Source organism: Bufo gargarizans, chromosome 3, assembly GCF_014858855.1.
Source record: "Bufo gargarizans isolate SCDJY-AF-19 chromosome 3, ASM1485885v1, whole genome shotgun sequence".
NCBI lineage: Eukaryota > Metazoa > Chordata > Amphibia > Anura > Bufonidae > Bufo > Bufo gargarizans.
In genome coordinates this window covers 303,023,110-303,049,229 of record NC_058082.1, presented here as the reverse complement: position 1 = coordinate 303,049,229, position 26,120 = coordinate 303,023,110, and the positions used below count along the sequence as shown (strand labels likewise).

Below are 26,120 nucleotides of genomic sequence, written 5' to 3'. Positions count from 1 at the left end.
CTTCCACAGAGGACAGCTTTTTTGTTGCCCCTCGGCAGCCTGGCACACATGAGTGATTACATGCTGCAATGTCTCTGCAATGACCGCCGAGTTGCCCACATTCTAACTTGTGCTGATTACTGGGTGGCCACGCTGCTGGATCCCCGTTACAAGGTCAATGTACCGTCCTTAATTCCGTCACTGGAGCATGATCGTAAGATGCGTGAGTACAAGCGGGGGCACAGTGGAAGCACAAGGTGAAGGCAGAGGAGGAGGAAGAGGTCGCCAACGCAGCTGGGGCACCACCAGCACCTCAGAAGGCAGGGTTAGCATGGCCAAAATGTAGAAAGGCTTCATCAGCACGCCACAACAACCAGCACCACCAGTTGATATGGAACATCTTAGCAGGAGGCAGCATTTCAGCAACATGGTGGAGCACATGCCTACACGTACTGAATGATGGGTCTGCCCCCTTCAACTTCTGGGTCTCCAAATTGGGCACATGGCCTGAGCTTGCACTTTACACCTTGCAGGTGCTGGCCTGTCCTGTAGCCAGTGTATTGTCTGAATGTGTGTTTAGCACGGCAGGGGGCGTTATCACAGACAAGCGCAGATGCCTGTCCACAGCCAATGTGGACAAGCTCACGTTCATTAAAATGAACCAGGCATGGATCCCACAGGACTTGTCCGTATCTTGTGCATAATAGACATGTATACCGGCCTTACCCATCCATTGTTATACTACAGCGCAATTGCTCATTGTTATATTTTTGATATTTCCCACTCTTTTGGGGTGCACCCTAATCTAAACAAAAACTAAAAAAAAAAAATTAAAAAAATAAATAAAACCAAAAACCAGTGTTGGCTACCTTGTCCTCCTCCACCGTCGCTTCCACCTACACCGCTACGTCCACCGCCTCCTCAACCTCCTACTCCATATGGATCTCCACCTCATAGATCAAGATAATTTTTAAGTATTTTATTTTAAGTCATTTCACTAATTTGTCTGATACATTGTTGGGTTACATATCCCAAATTTTTGGCTGTGAAATACCCCTGCTCTACCTAGTAGACAGGTTAATAAATTTCACTAATTTGTCTGTTACATTGTCGGGTAAAATTCAGCAATTTTTGGCTGTGATATACTCCTGCTCTACCTAGTAGACAGGTTAATAAATTTCACTAATTTGTCTGTTACATTGTCTGGTGAAATTCACCAATTTTTGGCTGTGATATACCCCTGCTCTACCTAGTAGATAGGTTAATAAATTTCACTAATTTGTCTGTTACATTTTCGGGTGAAATTCACCAATTTTGGGCTGTGAAATACCCCTGCTCTACCTAGTATAGACAGGTTAATAAATTTCACTGATTTGTCTGTTACATAGTTGGGTGACATTCACCAATTTTTGGCTGTTACATACCCCTGCTCTACCTAGTGGACAAGGAAATACATTTCACTAATTCTCCCGTTACATTGTTGGGTGACATTTTACCATTTTAGCCGTGAATAAACCCCTGCTCTGCATAGGTGACAGAGACATCAATTTCAAAAAATCGTCTGTTACATTGTCAGGTGACATTTTAACAATTTTGCCGTATACAAACCCCTGCTCTGCATAGGTGACAGGGACCTAATTTTTGTAAAATCGTCTGTTCAATTGGTGGATGACATGAACACAGTTTTACAGTGAATAAACTGCTGCTCTGCATAGTTGTCAGGGCCCGAAATTTAAAAAAAATCGTCTGTTCCATTGGTGGGTGACATTAACCCATTTTTGCCAATGAAAAACCCCGGCTTTGCATAGGTGACAGGGACTTAAATTTCAAAAATGCGTCTTTAATTGGCCCTTTCATTCGATCCTTCCACTTTAATAACTTGTCCCACATTTCAGCTTAATCACATTGCAGCCATTGACCTCCCTTAGATGTGGTATCCCTTTCTCACACTCCCTCTCCGGCGTGAAACCCTGATTCGCCGCTAACCGTAATCAATATGGTAGGTGCAGAAAAGAACATCAAAAGTTGATAGAGCAGATATCCAATTGGATCGTGGACATCACGGGGACGTGTGACACGGTGAAGCAGTATGTGTGCATATGCCTACACGTACTGACTGATGGGTCGGCCCCCTTTAACTTCTGGGTCTTCAAATTGGGCACATGGCCTGAGCTTGCCCTTTAAGCCTTGGAGGTGCTTGCATGCCCTGCAGCCAGTGTATTGTCTGAACGTTTGTTTAGCATAGCTGGAGGGGATGATCACAAGTTATATTTCCCAATGTTTTGGGGTGTACCCTAATTTAAACAAAGGAAATTTTTTTATAACCAAAAACCAGTGTTGGCTACCTCATCCACCGCCGCTTCCACCTACACCACCACATCCACCGCCTCCTCAACCTCCTACTCCATATGGACCTCGCACTCCTAGATCAAGATTATTATTTTTTATTTTTATGTATTTTATGTTATTTTAAGTAATTTCCCTATCCACATTTGTTTTCAGAGCACTTGCCATCCTCTTAACCATATTTTTCTGCCATTTGCAACCCTCTAGCCCTTTCAATTACTTTGTTAGAGCCTTTTTAGTGCTCAAAAGTTCGGGTCCCCATTGACTTCAATGGGGTTCTGGCTCGGGGTCAAGTTCGGGTCCCGAACATCCAGGTGTCCACTCAACTTGACCCAGCACATCTCACCCAAAAATGCCTGTCGCAGGTAGTGAATGACATTCATTTAAGAGTGGGTGATTTGCATCAGGAATCTATCTCTTGTTATATGTTGGAGGGTCTGCCTGCACCGTTGGTGTTGGATTTACCATCGTTAAGCAAACATAACCCTAATATCAAATGGCAAGCGAGACAGATTCTCGATTGGAGTGATTTTTGCATGAACAACTGTCTTAATGCATCGTTCTCTATGGTTACCTCTAAAACTGTACCCTCGTTCATTTCTGAATTTTCTGATGTGTTCTCCGAGAGTGGTAATCAGGAGTTGCCTCTGCACCCGGGAGTATGACTGTCCTGTCAATCTTATTCCCGGAGCTAAACTGCCCAAATCTTGGTTGTATAATCTTTCGGAAACCAAAAGAAAGGCCATGCGAGAGTATATTACCGGGAGTTTGGCAAAGATACATATTAGACCATTCAAGTCCCCAGTGGCTGCTGGGTTTTTGTTTGTAGAGAAAAAGGATGGTACCCTGAGACCATGTCTGGACTTCTGTGAGCTCAATCGTTTTACCGGCCGTGATCCTTACCCACTTCCTTTTATTCCGGATTTGTTTAGTCAGATTGTCGGTGCCAAGGTGTTCTCTAAATTGGATCTGAGGGGGGCATATAATCTGGTAAGGATCAAGGAGGGGGATGAGTGGAAGACTGCATTTAATACCCCTGAGGGTCATTTTGAAAACCTGGTCATGCCCTTTGGGTTAACCAATGCTCCTGTGGTTTTTCAACACTTTGTCAATGACATCTTTCATTATCTTGTGGGGAGGTTTGTCGTTGTATACCTTGATGACATACTAATTTATTCGCCTAATATGAAGAATAAGTTGTATGCTAAGATGGAAAAGTGTGTATTTGCTGTACAGTAAATGCAATTTCTGGGTTACCTGCTCTCATCCTCAGATGAGAGCAGGTTTTTAGGGTTTTTAGGGTTTACCAACTACTACCGTAAATTTATCTTGAACTATTCATCAGTGGTTAAACCTTTAACAGACATGACTAGGAAAGGTGCTGATATTTCTATCTGGTCTGACGCGGCATTACAGGTCTTTTCTGCTGTGAAAGAATGCTTTGCTTCGGCCGCTATTCTGGTGCAACCGGTAGTGTCTCAACCATTTATTGTTGAGGTTGACGTGTCCGAGGTAGGGGAAGGAGCAATCTTGTCGCAGGGTCCTTCACCCAGTAAATGGCTCCCATGTGCATTTTTCTCTAAAAAACTCTTGACTGCTGAAAGGAATTATGATGTGGGGAATAGGGAATTGCTGGCCATTAAGTTAGCATTCGAGGAATGGCTGCATTGGTTGGAAGGAGCAATTCATCCTATTACGGAAAATACGGATCACAAGAATCTGGCCTACCTGGAGTCGGCCAGATGGTCATTGTTTTTCACCAGATTTAACTTCATGGTCACTTACCGCCCTGGGGTTAAGAACGTCAAGGCAGATGCTCTGTCGGGTGGCTTTCCTGGGGGGTGGGGGGGGGGTGGGTCTAATGACCCTAGTCCCATTTTATCTGAAGGGGTAGTCATATCCGCTCTTTATCCTTATCTCGAAGCCAAGGTGTTGGAGGCACAGGAGGATGCTCCGGACTCTTGTCCTCCGAGGAAATTGTTTGTTCTCTCCAAATTACGTCACAAGGTGCTCGAGGAGCATCACTGTACGTGCTTGCTGAGCACCCTGGGAGCAGATCGACTGTCGATCTCATCTTTCGCAGATTCTGGTGGCCGGGGTTGCGTAAGTGTGTTGAGGCCTGTGTGTCAGCCTGTGGTACCTGTGCACGTGCTAAGGTGACACATACTCGGCCTTACGGATCTCTGCTTCCATTTCCCATCCCATCCAGACCTTGGACCCATTTGTCTATGAATTTTATCATGGATTTACTGAATTCTTTGTGAAAATCCATGATTCTGGTGGTTGTCTATCATTTTTTTTAAAATGGCCCGCTTTATTGCATTACCTAGTCTACCCAATGCTAAAACTTTTGCACAGATGTTTGTCAACATCATGAAACTACATGGCATTCCCTCCGATGTGGTGTCCGATAGAAGGACTCAGTTTGTTTCCAGATTCTGGAAAGCATTCTGTACTCGTCTGGGTGTACAATTGTCCTTCTCTTCGGCTTTTCATCCTCAGTCGAACGGACAGGCGGAGCACACTAATCAGAATCTGGAGACTTACTTGAGATGCTTTGTTTCAGAGAATCAGGAAGAGTGGTCTTCATTTTTGTCGTTAGCTGAGTTTGCCATTAATAACCGTAGACAGGAGTCCACTGATAAGTTGCCGTTTTTTGGGGCATATGGGTTCCACCCACAGTTTGGTAGATTTTGTCTTCTATTTGGCAGAAAATCCAAAATAACCTGAAAAAGATGGGCAACAAGTATAAGCGTGTGGCTGACAGGAGACGTATGAATGGTCCGGAACTGAGAGTGGGTGATTCTGTGTGGTTGTCTACAAGAAACATTAAACTTAAGGTACCTTCTTGGAAGTTGGGCCCAAGATTTTTTGGTCCATATAAGATCACTGGTATTGTTAACCCTATAGCCTTCCGTCTTGAACTTCCTCAGGCATTGAAAATCCATAACGTATTTCATAAATCGTTGTTAAAGAAATGTGTCAAACCTTTTGAGCCGTCCACCTTACCTCCTGCTCCTGTCATGATGGACGGCAATTTAGAATTTCAGATCAGCAGGATTGTGGACTGCCGAGTTCTCCGGAGATCCCTCCAGTAGCTCGTTCATTGGAGAGGGTACGGACCAGAGGAGAGGATGTGGGTTCCAGCGACCGATGTTAATGCTAGTCGTCTGGTGAGAGCATTCCACAGAGCTCATCCTGATAAGGTCGGTCCTGGGTGCCAGGAAGTCACCCTTAGAAGGAGGGGGTACTGTCACACTTGTGACAGGTCTTAGAAGGTCTGAAAGATTATCTGCACATTAGTGATCTGCCAGTCTCTTTTGGTTTCACTTTGTTTGTGTGTTACTGGTATGTTTGGCTTTGGAAAAGCTGGAGTCTGGTTCGTGTTGAAGTCCTGTTCATCCATCATCCTCAAAAGTCAAAAGTCAAGTGTTCTGCTTGTTGTGTTTTGTATTCCCCCCCCCCCCCCCCCCCGGTTGTTTACTAGGCCTCAGCGAGACGCTGGTTCCTTCACCAGGGAAGGAACGGGTTGTCTCTGCCCTGTCATTACCTTTAGAGCATCCGAGGGTCACCAGGGTTTTCTAGGTTCCTGTGTATTGGCATCTCTTATCTCTACCATCGAGAGGTGCCCATACGGATAGGAGTTAGGGCCAGGAGCAGGGTTTTATAGGTGGTGACCCTTTTCCTTCCCTAGCGGTTAGGCCTAGTGTCTTTCCCCTTCCTTCTTGTTGTCTTTTTGTGTCTCCCCTACTACATCCATGACACTTGGGTTTTTTTTACCACCAATACACCTTTAGGGAAATTTAGGGTAATCTAGATTAGGAATGAGGACGGAGAGTCATCAGGATTCTTCTCTGGGCTGAGGGGTACAACAGGGTCATCCAGGGTCAGTGTGTTTACCTCCCCCAGGACTCCAGCCCACTCCTCTCTGTACGTCTAGTTTCATAATTGATTTGAGTTAATTTTTGTACTACCAGTTTTTTTTTTATTGGCATCCTTTTCCAATCATAGTTTGGGCAATAGGTTTTAGATTGATATCTAAAAATATATAGTTTTAAGGGTTTTACATTTTTGTGGTTTTATTAAATTATAACTGGTACAGAAAAGATATAAGAAATATTGCTCAGTGCTTCATATGCAAAGAAAAGTACCGTAGTTTGTTTTCAAAACTCGTAGGAACCTCTTTAAAGGATATCTGTCAGCAGATTTATGCCTACGAAACTGTGCGCTTGGCACCTGAAGACATCTATGTTGGTCCTAATTTCACATGTGCCTGCATTACTGTGAAAAATGATGTTTTAATATATGCAAATGAGCTTTAGGAGCAACGGGGGGTTGTCATTACACCTAGACTCTCTCTGCAATTGCCGTGCACTTTCATTGACAGCGCCAGGCAGGCGTGATCACGTTTACATTGCCTGAACTAAGTAGACTGCAATATAATTTTATAGAAAACAATTCTGTCAAACTTGTAATTTATTTATTAAATTCCTGCTCATTCTGGGCTTTGAAGTGAAGGAGGCGGTCCTATCAGTGACTGACAGCTATCTCTGTGTACACAGTCATAGAGGGAAGACTGTCAGTCACTGATAGGAGCATCTCCTTGACTGCAAAGCCCAGAATGAGCAGGAATTTAAATTTATGAAAAATGTTAAGCATTCTAGATTTTCTTTCATGGAGCAGACCTGCAGGTCCTGGATAACAGAGAAGTCCTGTAAGGAAGCTGTTTGCACTATATAATACCATCAAATCCTTTTTCAATACATTCTGCACTGTTCTATTTTATATGACAGAAAGTATTGCCTTGAAACATGAATCTCATTAGGAAAATTCCAACTGTGATGATGAGTTCTCCAAGAAGTAGTACAGTGCAAAGAAAATTTGAGTTTCGATGAGTTTCTCTAAGCATGCAGACTTCCAGACTGGGCTCTTCTCTTCTATGCAGTAATCACAATTTGTGAGGTTTCTTTGCAGTACAAGGACATATAGGATGTGAAAGAGTAATCATTGTCCTATATAGAATTCATTTGTATCTTCTCATGTAGTTATGCAAATAACAGATCTGTGAAGTAGAGGAACATATCCTTCTCTACTTGTGCTTCTCTAATCCCTTTGTTGAAGCTACTCAAGCATGTATTGAGCTGGTAATGGTGGCTGTGTAAGAGCCATATCAGCTAGCGAGGCGGTATCTGCAATGTCAATCTAATGACAGCTTTGCCCAGATATAACTGACAACAGGAGTAGTTAGCTCTGCATGAAGGGTGGCTTTCCAGTTAGGATAATCACATCACAATAAAAAGAAAAATGAGATAACACACTGAACACCCATCACAAAACTACAGAGATAAGAAGTGACCAGGCAGGAGGTCCATGAACCAACTACAAATCTCTTCAGGATACAATGCAATTTACATGTGTTTTTCTTCTTAGCCATGTGTCTATGAGTTAAAGTATATTTGTCATCAGACAGTTGTATCTTGAAGAGACACTAAACAATGAAAATGCACATTAATTTATTCAATTAAACTGACAAATATATAAAGAAATATTTTCTATGTGGCTCAGGAGATCAGTCATTTCCCCATCCTCTCATACCCTGTGCCTGGCTGTAATGCTGGCTATACAGATTAGATAAATGTCCACTGAAACCAACAATTTTGGCACAAGGAGTCCATCCTCTAATGTGTATGAAGCCTCCAGACTCTCTCCTCAAATGCAGTGAAACATAAGTTTTGGGAAGTTGGATTTCACATGGCCTATCCTTTTGTTCTTAGGGAGATAAGTCTTAGCCAGAGGTGTCTGGCAGTGACTTTCCCCCCTTCAGGACACATGCATTCTTCACTGGGCTGAGTGGGCACGTGTATGAAGGGGAAACATAGCTGCCTGCCAAATTAGCATCATCCAATTTCTAGGGCCAGCTTATGACAACTGGCTGCAGCAGGAGCCTCCCTCTTCTGTGTCTGCTGTGCTATATGCATTGTTGTTGGATAAGCCTCATCCCCTCAGCAGTTTACCAGCTGAAAATGGAAGCAGTCAGTAAGAAATTAACCCCTGTGTTCTCTGCAGGATTTTCGTAACGCTGTTAATATTTTGCAATATGCAGAAAATCCTGCATACTGACAAACAGATTAAAGGGAATCGGTCACCACATACCTGTAACTAAAGCCATCTGCATGTTAATATGTGCACTTGTCAGCATATTGCAATGCTCTTTGTCCCATCCTTATCCATGCCCCCAATACTGGGAAATAAGGCTTTTCATTTTATGCAAATTTGCCCGTTGACCCTGTCCTGTTTACTATTACCCATATTTTTCAGGTTTAGTGTACTGTGAAATATGTGCATCTGGAAGATATCCTAAAAGTGTTTGCCATAACGATAATGAGCGCTATATATATATATATATTATATATATATATATATACAGTACAGACCAAAAGTTTGGACACATCTTCTCATTCAAAGAGTTTTCTTTATTTTCATGACTATGAAAATTGTAGACTCACACTGAAGGCATCACAACTATCAATTAACACATGTGGAATTATATACATAACAAAAAAGTGTGAAACAACTGAAAATATGTCATATTCTAGGTTCTTCAAAGTAGCCACCTTTTGCTTTGATTACTGCTTTGCACACTCTTGGCATTCTCTTGATGAGCTTCAAGAGGTAGTCACCTGAAATGGTCTTCCAACAGTCTTGAAGGAGTTCCCAGAAATGCTTAGCACTTGTTGGCCCTTTTGCCTTCACTCTGCGGTCCAGCTTACCCCAAACCATCTCGATTGGGTTCAGGTCCGGTGACTGTGGAGGCCAGGTCATCTGTTGCAGCACCCCATCACTCTCCTTCATGGTCAAATAGCCCTTACACAGCCTGGAGGTGTGTTTGGGGTCATTGTCCTGTTGAAAAATAAATGATGGTCCAACTAAACGCAAACCGGATGGAATAGCATGCCGCTGTAAGATGCTGTGGTAGCCATGCTGGTTCAGTATGCCTTCAATTTTTAATAAATCCCCAACAGTGTCACCAGCAAAGCACCCCCACACCATCACACCTCCTCCTCCATACTTCACGGTGGGAACCAGGCATGTAGAGTCCATCTGTTCACCTTTTCTGCGTCGCACAAAGAAACGGTGGTTGGAACCAAAGATCTCAAATTTGAACTCATCAGACCAAAGTACAGATTTCCACTGGTCTAATGTCCATTCCTTGTGTTATTTAGCCCAAACAAGTCTCTTCTGCTTGTTGCCTGTCCTTAGCAGTGGTTTCCTAGCAGATATTCTACCATGAAGGCTTGATTCACACAGTCTCCTCTTAACAGTTGTTCTAGAGATGTGTCTGCTGCTAGAACTCTGTGTGGCATTGACCTGGTCTCTAATCTGAGCTGCTGTTAACCTGCGATTTCTGAGGCTGGTGACTCGGATGAACTTAGCCTCCGCAGCAGAGGTGACTCTTGGTCTTCCTTTCCTGGGGCGGTCCGCATGTGAGCCAGTTTCTTTGTAGTGCTTGATGGTTTTTGTGACTGCACTTGGGGACACTTTCAACGTTTTCCCAATTTTTCAGACTGACTGACCTTCATTTCTTAAAGTAATGATGGCCACTCGTTTTTCTTTACTTAGCTGTTTTTTTTCTTGCCATAATACCAATTCTAACAGTCTATTCAGTAGGACTATCAGCTGTGTATCCACCTGACTTCTCCACAAGGCAACTGATGGTCGCAACGCCATTTATAAGGCAAGAAATCCCACTTATTAAACCTGACAGGGCACACCTGTGAAGTGAAAACCATTTCAGGTGACTACCTCTTGAAGCTCAACAAGAGAATGCCAAGAGTGTGCAAAGCAGTAATCAAAGCAAAAGGTGGCTACGTTGAAGAACCTAGAATATGACATATTTTCAGTTGTTTCACACTTTTTTGTTATGTATATAATTCCACATGTGTTAATTCATGGTTTTGATGCCTTCAGTGTGAATCTACAATTTTCATAGTCATGAAAATAAAGAAAACTCTTTGAATGAGAAGGTGTGTCCAAACTTTTGGTCTATACTGTATATATATATATATACTATTATCTTCAGCTTAAGATTCTGTCAACTTCTTCATCATAAAGGCAAACTTGTATATTTTTTGACTATACAAAAAACAACAATATCTGGATTTGTATGGAGCATTATATAACGGTGGTTCAAATATAGGGCCCCCCATGTAATGCATAGACAGGACAGGTCCACAGGAGTTGGTGTCACTTTTACAGAATGGCTCTTGGATATGGCTCATAGCAGGGGTCTCAAGTGAGAGACTTCACTCTATGACTTCCACATTACCTAGTAGGGCATATAGACAGAGACTGTACTCATAAGAGACAGTAAGTGGAAAGACATGGCAAGAAAATGTATGCCAAAATTAGAGCCAGTACTCCAACCCCAAGGTAGACATGAAATTAATTAGACCAAAATTGCTAGTGCAAATATTAACTAAGAAGATGGTGTGAGGGTTTGCATCTATCAAAGTATAAAAACGCTTAACTATATTGGGGATAGAACTCTATCCCCAATATAATTAAGCGCAAAAATGCTAGTGGCAAGAACCAATAAATCATGAATAATATCTTCAAAAGCCTTTTACCAACCACTGCAAGGCATCCTGCATGGACAAACCATAAAACTGCCCCAATGGTTGTCAGGAAGTCTTCTCTTATTTTCTTCTAATGCAGGTCAACTTGTCCAGGAAGCTTCACTGTATAGATCTGTGCACACATTTTGATGTACAAATCTTGGGGGTCATCTATTAAGATTGCCGTTTTAGACCCTGGTCTTAATAACCCCTGCTCTGGCGGTGGATCCGCTGAAGTCATGTAGAGACGCCAGACTCTACATAACTTAGGTACATCCACCGCCGGTCTAAACCTACGCCAGCAAGGAAGAATTTAAAACATTTTCTATGCCTAAAACAGGTTAAGAAAATGATAAATGAGACTAGTCCTGGAGGCCTGCCCCCTTCCCTGCCCATGCCATGCCCCCTTTTTGTAGACCAGGTGCGAATTGGGAAAAGTCGCAGATTGTGGCGTTTACGCTGTAATCTGTGACAGCTATACACCAGAAAACTGGCGTATATCATTTAGTAAATGACCCTCCTTGATAATAATGTGAAGCTCTCTTGTTCAGTGTTCCTGAAGCAGAAGTAAATTAATAGCCCTCTACATCAATCCCCAAGAACAGCTCTCAGCTTGTCTAAGTTGTCATTTCTATAAGTTTGTTCTTGGCATCAGCCTGTACTTGTTGTACTATAGTGTTGATAATTAGATTGAGCTGAACGAACTTGGACAGGTTGCACTGCAGATATTCACGTTGAGTCTAACCCTCGGTGTATTGAATTATAGCATGTTAGTAAAGTAATGTACTTGCTCAAAAACACTCTAATAGACAAATAATTGGGTGCAGATGGCATTCACCTCAGTTTGCAGGAATTAAAGGGGTAGCCCCCTCTCAGACATTGATGGCATATGGCTAAGATATGCCATCAATGTGAGATAGGTGTGGATCCCACCTCTGGGATCCTATCTCCAACATAGGCCCCCCAAAGTGGGGGAAAGTGGGGGAGAGTGTACTATGCAAGCCCGGCTTCCATCCATTCACCACTCTGGGAGTGGTGGCTTGGCTGTTTCCGACAGTCCCACAGCAGTGAGTGAAGACTTGGCCATGCATGTGCAGTTAACTCTAAATTCACCTCTATGGGACTTTTGAAAATAGCTTAGCGCTCTTCCTCTGCTATTTTCGTAACTCCCATAGCAGTGAATGGTGAGAACACCACGCATGCCTGGTGTGCTTTTCTTCACTTTGGGAGCTCCATTGTGGAGACATGAGCAGGTCCCAGAGGTGAAACCCACACAGGCATGACCCACAGGGGAATGAGTGAATCCCCTGGTGGGCCCCCGAGTAATGTAGACTCCTAACCTCCCACAGTATGCACAAGTGACACAGTAGACTGACTGCACTAAACACAGATAGTGGTTTATTATTATAGATACATTGGGTTGAGATGACTATTAGGACCAGAATAGTACTTATAACTTGGTAGTCAGAAGAGCGGCGTCACAAAGGGCGCCTACCAACTAACCAAAAAGGAGAGGCAGCGCCACTCTAACATACACCGAGGAGAAGAATTAGTGGTGGCCCAAGGGGGCAAGGTAACAATATCATAGGAAGTGGTGAATTCCCGTAAGGAAATACAATATTGGTGATAGTAAAGGTAAATAAAATAGATTAAATGAATAAAGTAAATAAATAAATAGATTGGGGGTGCCAGTTAATCAGATCAAGGCCCACAATGGTAATAATACAAAAACATAGAACACAGACACAATTAAAATATTGTTAAAAGTAAATACGGAGTAAAACTCCAGCTAACTCACTTTGCTGGGGGGTAGCCACCAGGATAAAGCTCAAGACACCTGGGGCAAAAAACCCAGGCCGGGATCACCTGTAGTATAATAGAGATGACAGGCTGCGTTCCATTGGTGTGATGAAGATAGTATACAGCACACCGATCAGCAACTCGTAGTCAATCTCTTTATTCAAAGTAATATGTGGCTCAACGCGTTTCGGTGAAGACATAAAATCCCCTTCATCAGGAGCATTGCTATTTTATCTATTTTATTTACCTTTACTATCACCAATATTGTATTTCCTTACGGGGATTCACCACTTCCCATGATATCGTTACCTTGCCCCCTTTGAGCCACCACTAATTCTTCTCCTCGGTGTATGTTAGAGTGGCGCTGTTTTTCCTTTTTGGTTAGTTGGTAGGAGCCCTTTGTGATGCCGCTCTTCTGACTACCAAGTTAAAAGTACTCTTCTGATCACCAAGTGTATAGCTTACGCTAACACTATCTTCAGCTGCCTTCTTCAACACCTGCTATATCCTGTTTTCTTATTTATTTAGTTCCATCACCTTTGGCGCCCCGACTTTAACAGAACCTCTGGGTTTTCATTGACCCAAGTACCATTTGTTAACCCCCTCCCCTCTTTTTTCTCTTTTACGTGCCCATGCTAGGACCAGAGGCAGGCCAGCCAATGTTCTTTTCTCCATGACCTGCCTTCTTGTAATTGCAGCAGGGACATAAATAATCAATCATCTTGAGCATGTTGATGCTGCCTACCACAGTCTGAACCAGTGGTATTTGCATGTAGCTGTACAGTGGGTCCCCAAAATGAATTTTACTGGTGGGTCCTAGGCACCCCGCTCCAACACTGGACCCACACCTAGGACATCCTGGGAATATGACACCAATGTCAGCGATGGGGTAACCCCTTTAAGTACCATGATAGACAGACCTTTAATGCTAATATTTAAAGACTCTAAAATGACAGGACATGTTTTAAAGGACTGGCACATAGCAAATGTGAAGCCAATATTAAAAAAAATTGTTGAAAAGTGAGCCTGGAAATTATAGGCCTGAAAGTCTAACATCTACTGTGGGTAAAATATTTGAAGGTTTTCTTAGAGATGCTATCATGGAGTATCCTAGTGATTATTAGCCTTATAACAAAGCATCAGTGTGGGTTTATGAGGGATCAGTCCTGTCAAACCAATATGATCAGCTTGTATGAGTATGGATCAGGATAATGCTGTGGATGTTGTGTATCTGGACTTTCAAAGGCATATTATACTGTACTATATAAAAGGTAATATATAAAATGAGAATGCTAGAGGAAAATATGTGTAACTGGGTTAACAACTTGCTCAATGAAAAGAAACAGAGGGTCATTGTCTTGGTGGTGAACTTCTGCTTCCCTATATAAATCCATGCTAATTACCTGCAGACACCTCTAGGAAGCGCAAATAGTGCGAATAGATTTTGCAGCTTCCATTGAGTTCAATGCACTGAGCTCCCTTTGCAGGAAGGGGGCTGCAGGAAGCCAGTTTTATAATATACTATGTGAGGGGAAGCAGGAGATTTGGAGCAGCATGGGGGAGGTTTATCAATATATTTATTCTAGATGTCTGGTGTTAAAACATTGAGAAATATGGGGCCAGATTTATCATTAGCTCAGGTCAGAATAATGGAGTGAAAAAGTCCCCCAAAAAGTCCCAAACGCTAAAACTGTGCACAAATTTGCGACTTTTTTCTGCTCTGCACTATGCTCGCCAGTTTTCTGAAAGTGGGCGTGTTTTCTTATGTAAATGAATCTCTAGACAGATTTACTATTGGGACTATTTAAAAAGTCGCTAAATCACTCCAGTGAGGACCATGCTTATCTTATGAGACTTTTTAATAGAACATGCGACTTTTCCATAAAAACTTGCGACTTTTGTAAAGCTGCTTACTGACGTATAAACTGCTACCGTCAAACCACATTTATTACAGTCTTAAAGGGCCGATCATAAATCTGACTTGGCTAAAACTGACTTTAGCCATATGTTAAAGTGGAGTGAGCTGTCAGTCATGATAAATCTGGCCCATTGTGTTCAGACTGATCACCATATATAAAATGCACTTCTGCTTTTTCCTGACAGAAGTCATGGAAAGCAGATGATAATATTACTTTTTTTTTTTTTTTCATTAAAATATTCCTCCACAAATTGTAAATTCATCAGAAATGTCATTGAGTACCCACACTGAGTTTTGCTGTGGGCCCCTATGATATCCGTGTACGCCAGACCCTGTTCAGTTATGGGCTTTTATAAAATATATTTATTAATGACCTTGTAGAGGGCTTTAGATTGCAGAAATTCAATATTTGCAGATAATACTAAGCTCTGTAAGGTAATCACCACAGAAGAGGATAATATTATAGAGGGATTTGAGGAAGCTGGAAGCTTGGGTAAAGAAATCACAAAAAAAAAATTCATTGTAGCTAAATGTAAAGATCTACACTTGGACTGAGAAAAAAAGTTCTACAATTTAACACTGGGTAAAACTGCCACTGAAAACTTAACTTTAACGAACAGTGCCAGGCAACTGCTGCCAAGGCAAATTAAATCATGGGATGTATAAAAAGAGGCACAAATGCTCATGACAAGGACATCCTGTAGTTTTACCTCTATGCAGGTCAGAACACACATGGAATATTGTGTACAATTCTGGCCATTTGTGTATAAGAAGGATATAGCTGAACTAGTGCAGGTGCAGAGAAGGGCGACCAAGGTAATTCAGGGAATGTGTGGATTGCAGTACCAAACAAGTTATCAAACTTGAGGGTTAAGTTTGGAAAAAATATAGTTTAGGGGAAATCTAATTATAAAGTACAAATACATGAAAGGACAGTACATTTTCATACCCACGCCTATAACCATGACAAGATAGTAGCTTGTACAGCTAGAGAAAAGAAGGTAAGAGTAGTGAGACTATGGAACTCTCTGGCATACAATACTGTGATGGTTGATTAAGCTGAAGATGGACCTAAATGATTTTCTTGAAATATATTGTAACATAGTTTGTAAGACTGAAAAAAGACATCTGTCCATCCAGTTCAGCCTGTTATCCTGCATGTTGATCCAGAGGAAGCAAAAAAAAAAAAAAAAGGCTGAGAATTTTCCTCATTTCAGTAAAAAAAAAAATCCTTCTCAACTCTAATCAGGTAATTGAAATAATTCTCTGGATCAATGAAACTTTTCCAGAAATCTAATAACTATAACCTGTAATATTATTACACTCCAGAAATACATCCAGGCCCCTCTTGAACTCTTCTAGTGAACTCAGCATCACCTTCTCCATAGTCTCACTGCTCTTACCGTAAAGAATCCTCTTCTATGTTTGTGTAGAAATCTTCTTTTCTCTAGATGTAGAGGATGACCCTTTCTCACGGTCACAGTCCTGGGGATAAATAGATCAGCATGTGTACTAGAATTTTGGAGATGGGAGGTTGATCATGTATTCTGATATTTGTACTCAGTGAGACATATAGGTAATTCTCAACCACCTTACAGGGGTTTTTGGTTTTATGGATCAACACAGCAGAATTATAGGTTGGATTTGATGTACGTGTGTCTGTTTTTAACTGTATCAACTATAAAACTATGTAATAATTACAAATAATGATGAGCTAATTGATGTCATCATTTTGTTAGACAGCTCACCCATACCTCATTGTAAATGTTATTTGTGTCAGAAAGGGGCATGGCATTCAACTCTATAGAACCTTCCGCACAGAGGCCACATGAACTTGTTAGGTGGCCAGATCTACAAACAGCCCAGGGGGTCTAGGAACAGACCAGGAGCCAGATCTATAACACACAGTATTCACGTATAACCACCAGGATTGGAAGTAACAAAAGCAGTGACATTTTAAATATACACTCTGGCAATGACTTAGTACTCATGGGAACAAAGGATTGGGGATATTGGATCCAACATGCCCAGTCCTTCTTTCCTCCAACAACTCCATACACATTAGATAGTTATCTGGTCTTACCAAAATCAGCTCCACCCGACTATCATCTAATGTGTATGGGCACCCTAAGTCTGTGAGACACGGCAATGTATATCTGTCCAATGGTTTCTTATATACTAATGAGAATATGTTTTTTTTCAGTGGCCACCTGCATAAATTGAAAAAAAAGCATACTGTAGTTGATTACCAGCCAGATGGTTGAAACCAATTGGGAGAACCAGGACAAATTTTATACTTATATAGTACAATGCAGTTTATGGTGTGAAGGGTGTGGGGGTGGGCTTTGAATCTTCGTGATTTTCTTTTTTAACTATTACTTTTACTTACACTAGTGCTCCAGAGTCTCTGTCTGTCTCTCTCTCTCTCTCTCTCTCTCAAACTACTTCTTTTTCTTTCTTCTCTCTCTCTTCTAATCTTCTGAGATCTCCAGGCTCTGTGCTCTGTCAGCGCGCCGCCCAGGAGTAGCAGGCACGCGCAGGCAGGAAGCTGGCCGGGGTACAGACGTACGACAGGAGGAGGCGGAGCCTGAAGGCAGCGTGCATGCCATGTGATCATCAGCATCATCCCTGCCTGGCTGCCCTGTGTGTGTCTGTGACTTACTTGTGCCGCCGTACCTGCCCCCCTGCGCTGCCCGGCCCCACCCTGCAGCCTCCATCACCTCTTTGTGTGCCGCACTGCCCGCGCCGCTATTGCAGGCAGCAGCACGCCCGGGCCGTTCTCTGGCAGGTTAGGAGGACAGACACTCTGGGGGGGTTTGAATCCCCCCTTTATCTACGCCCCCTGAGTCTGGACCATAAAGTAATGGAAGAAAGTGGTCTAGTCTAATGAATCACATTTTCTCTGTCTTGCTTAGAGGGGAAAGACTATAATGTTCTGGTCAATGTTCTGTTGCAAAACCTTGGATCCTGACATTCATGTGAATGGTACACTGACACATACCACGTATCTAAATATTGCTGCAGATAATGGCAGTGGCCTCTTTCAGCACAATAACGTCCTGAAAAAATCACTTTCAAAGTGCCAATATCTCAATCTCATTGAACAGCTGTGGGACGTGCTGGAACAAGTCTGTTAAAAGGACTTGCAATTTAAAGGACTTGAAGGATCCTTTGTTAATATCTTGGTGTCATATACCACAGAGCAATTTTAGATGTCTTGTTGAGACTCGATGGCTCAAAGCTTGGTGTATATTTAAAAAAAGGTTTTGTTCCAGCATTTTGCAGCTTGACTACACCTCCCAGAATGCAAAGCAGCAGAGAAATGCCAAAAAGGAAAGCTAGGAGATTTCACCTTTCATGCAGCTCTGGACTATAATATAGTCTGTAACTCAGCAGTAGTACAAGAAAGATAATATAATATATTTTTCGAAATTAAATAGCAAATGAAAGGCAAAAAAACTAAATTTCTAGTCGTTCATTGCCACATTATTTTCTGTATTGTATAACATTTCAGATTTCATATATGAAGAAGACTTACCAGGCTGGTTTAGTTGCATTGTGCTCTTACTCCACTGGGACAGCCCCACAATTGCCACCATCTTTGCTCCAAGACTGGACCTCCTCTTCTTTGTTGTACCACCAGCTGCATCTGAAGACACCGAAGTACCCTTCTCTAGGTTGTACATCTCTCCGCTGATGCTGGAGCTGCGGATTACATTTCTGGACGAGGAACTAGCCTCCCCGTTGAACATTTTGGGGAGGAAAGATCTTCACACATATGCAAAAAATAAAAAGGAAAGATTAGAATTGGTACAGCATTTCCAATTAACAAGCCACAAATAAATGACACTTGGTCCTATAACATAAAGAATAAGAATTACTTGTATCATAAGACAAAACATTTATTGCAGTCAACAGTCTTGAGCGTAATGCATTGAGATCTTTGACCCCTCAATAACTACAGCAGTAGATCTGTGGAGATAATTACTGAACTATCCATGCTCCTTTAGTAGCGATCAGATCTGATAGATACATATCCTCCCCCCCCCCCCCCCCCCCCCAAAAAAATAAAATAAAATAATGTAGCTGTTTTTGTCAGCATTTGTGTGATGTCATGCATTATTTATATCTGGTTTTGGCAGTGCTTTGAATTATCTGTTCTAAGCTCTGCAAGGGATCATCATTTCTCAAGACGTGTTTAATAAAGTATGTTTGAATATGGTGATTTATTGCCTTTTATATCTTTTATGCAAGAATAAACAAGCAGATGATAAAAGAACATTCTAGTAAGGGTCCTTTCACTTGGGCTGATGCACAGGATCGGGAATGAACTGTTTGTTCCCGATTATCACCAAACCATTCAACCAGGTCATTGCCAGACCTTTCAACGGCAGTAGAGCTTCATGCAGCAAACATCACCTCTGTATGGAGATAAATGATAGCCACTGCGATCATTCATCCCCATACAGACTGTTGGTCTTCAGCACACCGCTGTTTACAAAGGGCAAAAGGCTGATGACAAATGCCAAATTAAAGGATCGTTGGGTATTCAGAAAAACTTTTGATATTTCAAATGTCAATGAGACACATGAATGGTTTTCATCCGTGGGGGTCTAAGTGCTGATACCCCCACTGATTGCCTGAACAAGGAGAAAGAAACGTTCGCACATTGTGCTCTCTCCCCTCACTGAACAACGTGGAATGAGATGGACTCAGGAGAAAGTCTATAGGCCTGTCTCAATTCAATCTCCTGCAGGAAGAAGAGAGACCATTACTGTATATGTGAGCGCTTCTCTCTCCTTGTTCTGGTGATTGTTGGGGATCTCAGCACTCAGAACCTTTGAACTCTATGTCTCTATGACATGGCAAAAGTTTTATGAAAACTCAGTGACCCGTTAAGGTGCACATGAAAGCTGTGATTACCTGAAGAAGAAACATTTGCTAATTTGTCAAATGATCAGCGGTATATTTACATTGGGCAACTATCAAGAATAAATTACATGAACATTCATCTTTCATAATTCTCCCTATCCTTGTCCTGTGTAAAAGGGTCCTAACACATAGAAATTGGTGCAGAGAAAGGGAATACATTTGGACTCAAATAAAAAAATAAATGCCATTTACAAACATTGTATTACATGTTTTATAAGGATAGAGTGAATTGCATTTTCACATAATTAATATTGGTTTTAATTTATTTTTAACCATCCTCATTTATGGTTTTCTTCCTATAGAGAAAGCAGACATATACTCATGCCTAGGATATAAGCAGCACTGTGTCTGGGCTAGTAAGGAGCTCTTACTGCGCTAAGGTCTGACTGTTCTCATTGCACGTATGGCACCTCATTTGCTCACACAGCAACATTCATTTGCTAAACAGCAGGGGATGTCAGGAATAGTCTTACAGTTTTCAAATGAATCATGCCAGAAAATATATATATTGTATGGACATATTTAACATTGCCTTCACTTGTGCATACATGTTTCCCTGTTCTGTCTGCTTGATGAAAAGTGGCCTAATGGTCATGACCTCTCATACTTAATTGGCTGCCACTTGTCCACATAACTATTTGACCCTTAGTTATTTTTTTACTCACTTAAAGGGAACCTGTCATGTGGATATTTGATTATAATCTAACTAATTATATACAATCATTAACTACTAAAAAGTACCTTAGATGTATTCACTTACTGGTGTGACAGATGGTTACCTCATAATATACACACAAAGATGCCACATGCCGCATGCTAATGAGCTGATTTGAGTCCAGCGTGATGTCATTGAGTCCAGCGTATATTTAATTCAGAGCTATAGCCACTCCCCTGCCCACCTGCTGCTGATTCATATGGAAAATAACTGTCAATCAGCAGCAGGTAGGCGGGGAGAGTCAGGAGCTCATGAATATTCATGACTCATCATTATCAGCTGGAGCTTTTCAATACAAGATGTTGGCAGATTGACTGGGTCAATTAAAGAAAGCGATCCAGCATTTTGCTAAGATAATCAGTCACTTATTTATGTTGCCCTTAGTTAGGACACCATAAAACTGGTGACAGGTTCCCTTTAAGGTGGAGTTACATGGGCAGATTATCAGGAACAAAAGTGCAGCAGATCACCCAATGAACATGTGAAATGCTTGTTTATTGGGAGATCCTGTCGTTCGTGCAGGCACCTAAATTATCTTTTCTGAGCAGCAGATCATGGTGTCTAAACAGCGATCTGCTGCCCAAAAACAATGCAGCTGTATGAGGACGAGCGATCGCAATAGCAATCCCTCATCCTCATACTGTGAAGGAGATCGCTGCATGTAAATGCAGCGCTTCACCTACACTTAAAGGGGTAATGTGAAAAATGAAAATCAGACATCATATAGTGCATGACAGCCTCTTTATAACAAAGCTAGAACCGGCCCTGTACCTCACATGGATCCAGAGATCTCCCAATTCATTACTCTGGTAGATTTATATCAAGCTGGCAGCACAAGGGGAGTTTCTTTTCTGCTGCTAAGGGGGCGTGTCTCAGCTCTCCCTATCACAGCTCAGGAGGCAGTTGAAGGTTGGAACTGAGCATGTGCGGCCATCTCAGTGAGCAGGACAAAAAAATAAGAAAAAGAACAAACAGCAGGTGGTGCTATACAGATGCATTTTATTAAATAACTCAGTGGCTATGCTAAATTTTTAATTACATCCAATTACAAAAGTATTCAGATCCAGGTGCTGGTTTGAAAACTGTAGAATATTTTTCATGGGACAACCCTTTTAATGAGCAGCCGACTATTGGGAAAGAATGCTTCCTTCCCGATAATCAGCTTCTCCCCGGCATTAAATGCACCTTTATATAGTGTGAAGAAACCAGAGTACCTAGAGGAAATTCATGCAAACACAGGAAGAACATACAAACTCCATACAGGTGTTGCCCGTGGTTAGATTTTCCCTTTACTAGAATATTCTTGACAATCTTGATTTTCCAGTGAATTCATTGTGATTAGAACCAGCCTATGTACTGCCTCATAATTAACATGAAAGATGTGATGTATACATTATAAAGCAAATCCCACTGACTTAGGTAGCATTCACAAGTGCTAGATTCATACAATGACAGACACTAATTGACCTCTAATTTGTCAGTCAGGTGTCCACCAAAGTGTTCATCATTTCAAGGCAAAAAATAATTTAGCATTCTGCTTTATTTTTCCTATCAAATATAATGACATTTCTGATGAGGCCTGTGACAAAAATATTAACAGAGCCTTACAATGGCTATAATTCCATATAGTTTTATTAGGTTTTGTTAAAGAGGTTCTCCGATAATGATTTAAAATGGCCTCCAGTAACCTGTCCTAAAATGTAAGCAGGACTGGCTGCCTACACTTGCAGAGCTGTCTAGGGGGGTGATGGGGCAGGGCCTCACTACATTGCTCTACCCTAGATGGCAATGATGTGGACCTGCCTATGATATGCCATCATGGCTGAGCAGCCTGATAGGAAAACTCATCAATATGTAATATAAGCAAGTACCAGAGTGTAGTGAGCCTCACCCCGTCACTTCCCTAGGCAGCTCTGCAAGTGGAGGCAACCCCTTTAATATATTAGGAAGCTTTTGTTATTTTGGGCATTAAGGAGAGAAATTACCCCTAATCAGCTGACCAAAGGGTCCACAACACTGACAAGTGCTATGTCCTCTTCATTTACCAAAAACAAAGCTGTACACTTGGCAATGTATGGAGCTAATAGGTGGCGGTGCCGGGAGACATACCCCCATGGAAGTGATATTGCCTATCGGGTGGGAAACCTGCGGCACTTTAACTGTTGTGAAACTTGGGAATTATAGTTTCATATCAGGTGGAGTGCAACAGGTTGCCCACCCTAAGGATAGGCCATCAGTATCAAAGCCCTAGAGCATGTGCATGTAGCTAGGGTAAAACTAGCTCTATAGGGCTATCGTATTTTATTCTGTATTAACATTTTAGTTATTATATCAAAATCTTTGATTTTAGCAAGCACAAACAACAGCAATTACCCAAGAAAATAAGGATTAGGAACACTTTTTGCATGAATCACAGCCTCTGCATCTTTAAGAGCTCTCATTTCCATTTTCAGTGCAAATCCTGTTTTCTCCACCTTGGTTGTATGTATGTGACCTATACGTCATTACTGTTGTGAATGTGAGATGTTTCCATATCACCTTCCCCGCGATCCCTTAATAGTCTTCTCTCCTCAACACACCATACCAACACTTTGTACATATGAACTATGTGGCAAGCATCAACCCTTACTACTGAACTCTTTATCTGCCAAAAATTGGTCATGGGTACAAATCAAAGATTGTATTTCAAATTGCTATGTATGCTAACTGTATCATTATCACAGCTATATAATGACTACATCAAGTAGAACAACAAAATGCAAGATTTGTTGGTTTTCTGGGCAGAGTAGCTATAGGGAATTTACATTAGTATGGGAATATACTATCAGCTGGGACCTCGAATGATCACAGAAAGAAGGCCCATTTTCACATCTCAAAGTTTGTCTTGACATCCCCTCTTAGACTTTAACGGGGCTGTCTGCTTTGTGATACTGTTAATAAGTATACTGGAAATAAACAATTGTAACATATCATGAAGAGGAATGGTAACTACCATTATCTGCTGTGACCAGAATGCTGGCATCATACCAGCAAACCTGGTAAATATGTTTCTCAGAGAGCATAGTTTATGGTGAGGGGGGATTAGGGAGTGAAAGCTCAGATTGTTACATTTATTTATTTTAATTAATTTTATTAATTTATTTTTTATTGCCTTATTTTGACAACCAGGTAAGCATGTCATGGGGTTATGAGATGCAGAGGGTGCAGGCGGTAAGTCAAAGCCTTGGGCAGCATAAACTGTAAACATTGTCCTTTATGCAGTCATCTAAAATCTGTGGAACTGGCAAAATATTAGGTTACCCCAAAGATAAGTGGCATTAGAGTCACTCTCTGCTCTAGTGAAATGCCATGTACCAAATTTGAGATGATGCTTAGCAACCAAGGAACCAGCTGTCAATTGACACCGGAGAATCTCCCCACCACTCCTATGGGCATCTGGCAGTGATACGTTGAATAGAAGGCATGGTGGCACATTTCATCACCACTTCTAGTCCAGGATGTCAAAAAAGATAACACCTTGGACCCAGCACTGGATGATGTATTGACTTTTCATCTGTAGGACAATAGTAATGAGCATCTTATTCCTTACAGAACCCTCTAAGAACAACTGAGTAATTTTGTTCCATGAGGCAATATTTATGCATGGCTAGCATGACTATTCTTTGTCAATATGAAACATCAAGAAAGAGTGGTCTGAATACCATGTCAAAGCTTTCCGTTCTGCCTATTGTAATAGGAACATATGTAGTAGGTACCAACACATGTTCAGCAATATCCAACAAATGCTACTGCTGATGCAATCATTGTTGCTGGGGTGTTTGGAAACACATAGGCATATTAGGGGACTGGTGTCAGTGTGAACCTTCAGTTACTGTATACTACACAGCAGGAGACACTTGTCACCTTTCATTAAGATCACCATGGAAGCTGTACATCTCGTATAATGAGTGACTACCCAATTTAGAAGAAAGATGTTTCAGATGCACTTTTCACCTGCCAGATGAAAGAGGTGGCATCCACATCCCCGTCTCATGTCCATGTCAGATCTACAGACCTGTTACTTCACGAATATGACAAATGTGTATACTCTCCATCATTAGGGATTTAAGCTGAAACATGAACAAGACGCTGTCATGGTCACACACGAAGAAGGAGGCTTAATACAGAGAGGCCATGGATCAATAAACACTCATATCTGACCTTAGAATAAAATGATTATGTCTGACCATAGCCACTCATTACAGTCTCAGGGAGGTTGGATGTATTTTGGGGAGGCTGGATGTGACAGTCTGCCACCTCCTGTCCTCTTGTATACCGTATCATGTGACCCAGGCACTGCTGCAGTTTACATATCAGTATTCAGTATGCAGCGCTCATGTACCTTCTGAGCCCACCTGCCTATAGATGAAAGTGTGAAGATGATGCAGAAGTAACAGATCACACGCTGACCTGTAGCATCCGGGAATGATTCATGTCACATAGCAGGTTTATGGATTACTCAGTCCGCAACAGAGGGGATATAGCACAAAATAGGGGATATTGGGTACACTGTGCCAGGAGGCCTATATTTGTACAAGGGGAATGATCTCCCTTATTGTGAATGGAAACCTGGTATTAGCCCCTCTCTCACACTGTGAGACACCGGTGTATTGAAGGAAGGGTCGCCGTGTTTTAAGGGGCCCTGCAAAATGAGAAGATGTGATTAATTTACTAGCTGTATGTAAGGGATCAATGCAATTGAGCAACTCTGTGTTTCTATTGTTAGGAGGCTACTGTGAGACCAATTAAACAGGCATCTTACAAGCTGTGGGGGATTGGAAGGAGGAAAAAGGTGAGGGGGCATTCATTATTAACAGTGTGATCCGGATACAAAGTGGTCTGTTTCATTTAACACATATTCTATGGCGTTCTGCGGTTTTGCCAATACGAAAAACAAAGGCAGAATTTCTGCAGAAAAAGGTCCACCCTTACTTTTTATTCTTCTCCCAAGTCATCAACAAGGACTGGGGATGATGTAGAGGTACTGCCCAGATGGGATATTAGATATCATAGTAAAATGATAGGGTCTTAGGATGGCAGGAGTATGCCAGTTAGTAAATACAGGAAGAGGCATAGCAAATAGTAAAATGGATATAGTAGTGATATAAACATAGCTGGATGATGGGTAGCAGACAGTACAGTGAAGACACAATAACACATATATGCACAAAACAAAGGTGCTGCGTTGGTAGACAGATTAGTAAAGCAAACAGTGATGGCATTTTACAGCCACGCTTCTTACCAGCTGGCAAGCAGAGTCTTGGTGCCAGGGAGGCGTGGAGAAGAACTGGCTGAAGAAAAAGGCAAACAGATCGCCCAACTTTGCCTGTTTCCCTCCCTTTCCCCAGCGACCAGAGCACAGGTTGCTGTGGGCATGGAAGGAGGGCTGCAGCATGGAGCAGGGACGGTCGCTGGCAGTACGAAGGCAGCAAGAGACAGACAGAAAGAAGGAGACGGGGAGAGAAAGAGACGGAAGCACAAGGAGCTCTTAATCTTGAAGGGTTTCTGGAGAGATACTGAGGGAGCGCCTGCAAGATTGGTTGCTAAAGCGTCTCCATGGCAACCGCACTGACCCACTTCTGCAGTAGCCAAAAGCTGGGATGGAGATGCCTCATTAACCGCCTCATTGCTGTAGCAGCCCTCTACAACAGTATGCTTCTGCGATCCATAGCTAGACAGAGAAGGGTTAATAAAGTCAACCATCAGAATTTATTAAGCGCCTTGCCCTAAATTCAATATTCTCAGAGGGACATGGTGCCAGGATGCTGAAGTTGAT

At 41.9% G+C, this 26,120-nt stretch overlaps 1 protein-coding gene across 1 annotated transcript in view; it reads right to left on the bottom strand.

The window, feature by feature from the left end:
- RIMS3 (regulating synaptic membrane exocytosis 3) overlaps positions 1-18,410 on the bottom strand; it is a 111,095-nt gene extending 92,685 nt beyond the window's left edge. Inside the window, exon 1 of the mRNA XM_044288032.1 lies at positions 18,197-18,410. Within this exon, the coding sequence (XP_044143967.1) occupies positions 18,197-18,410 (214 nt within the window). The remainder of the gene's footprint in view (positions 1-18,196) is intronic.
- Between the last annotated feature and the right edge of the window lie 7,710 nt (positions 18,411-26,120).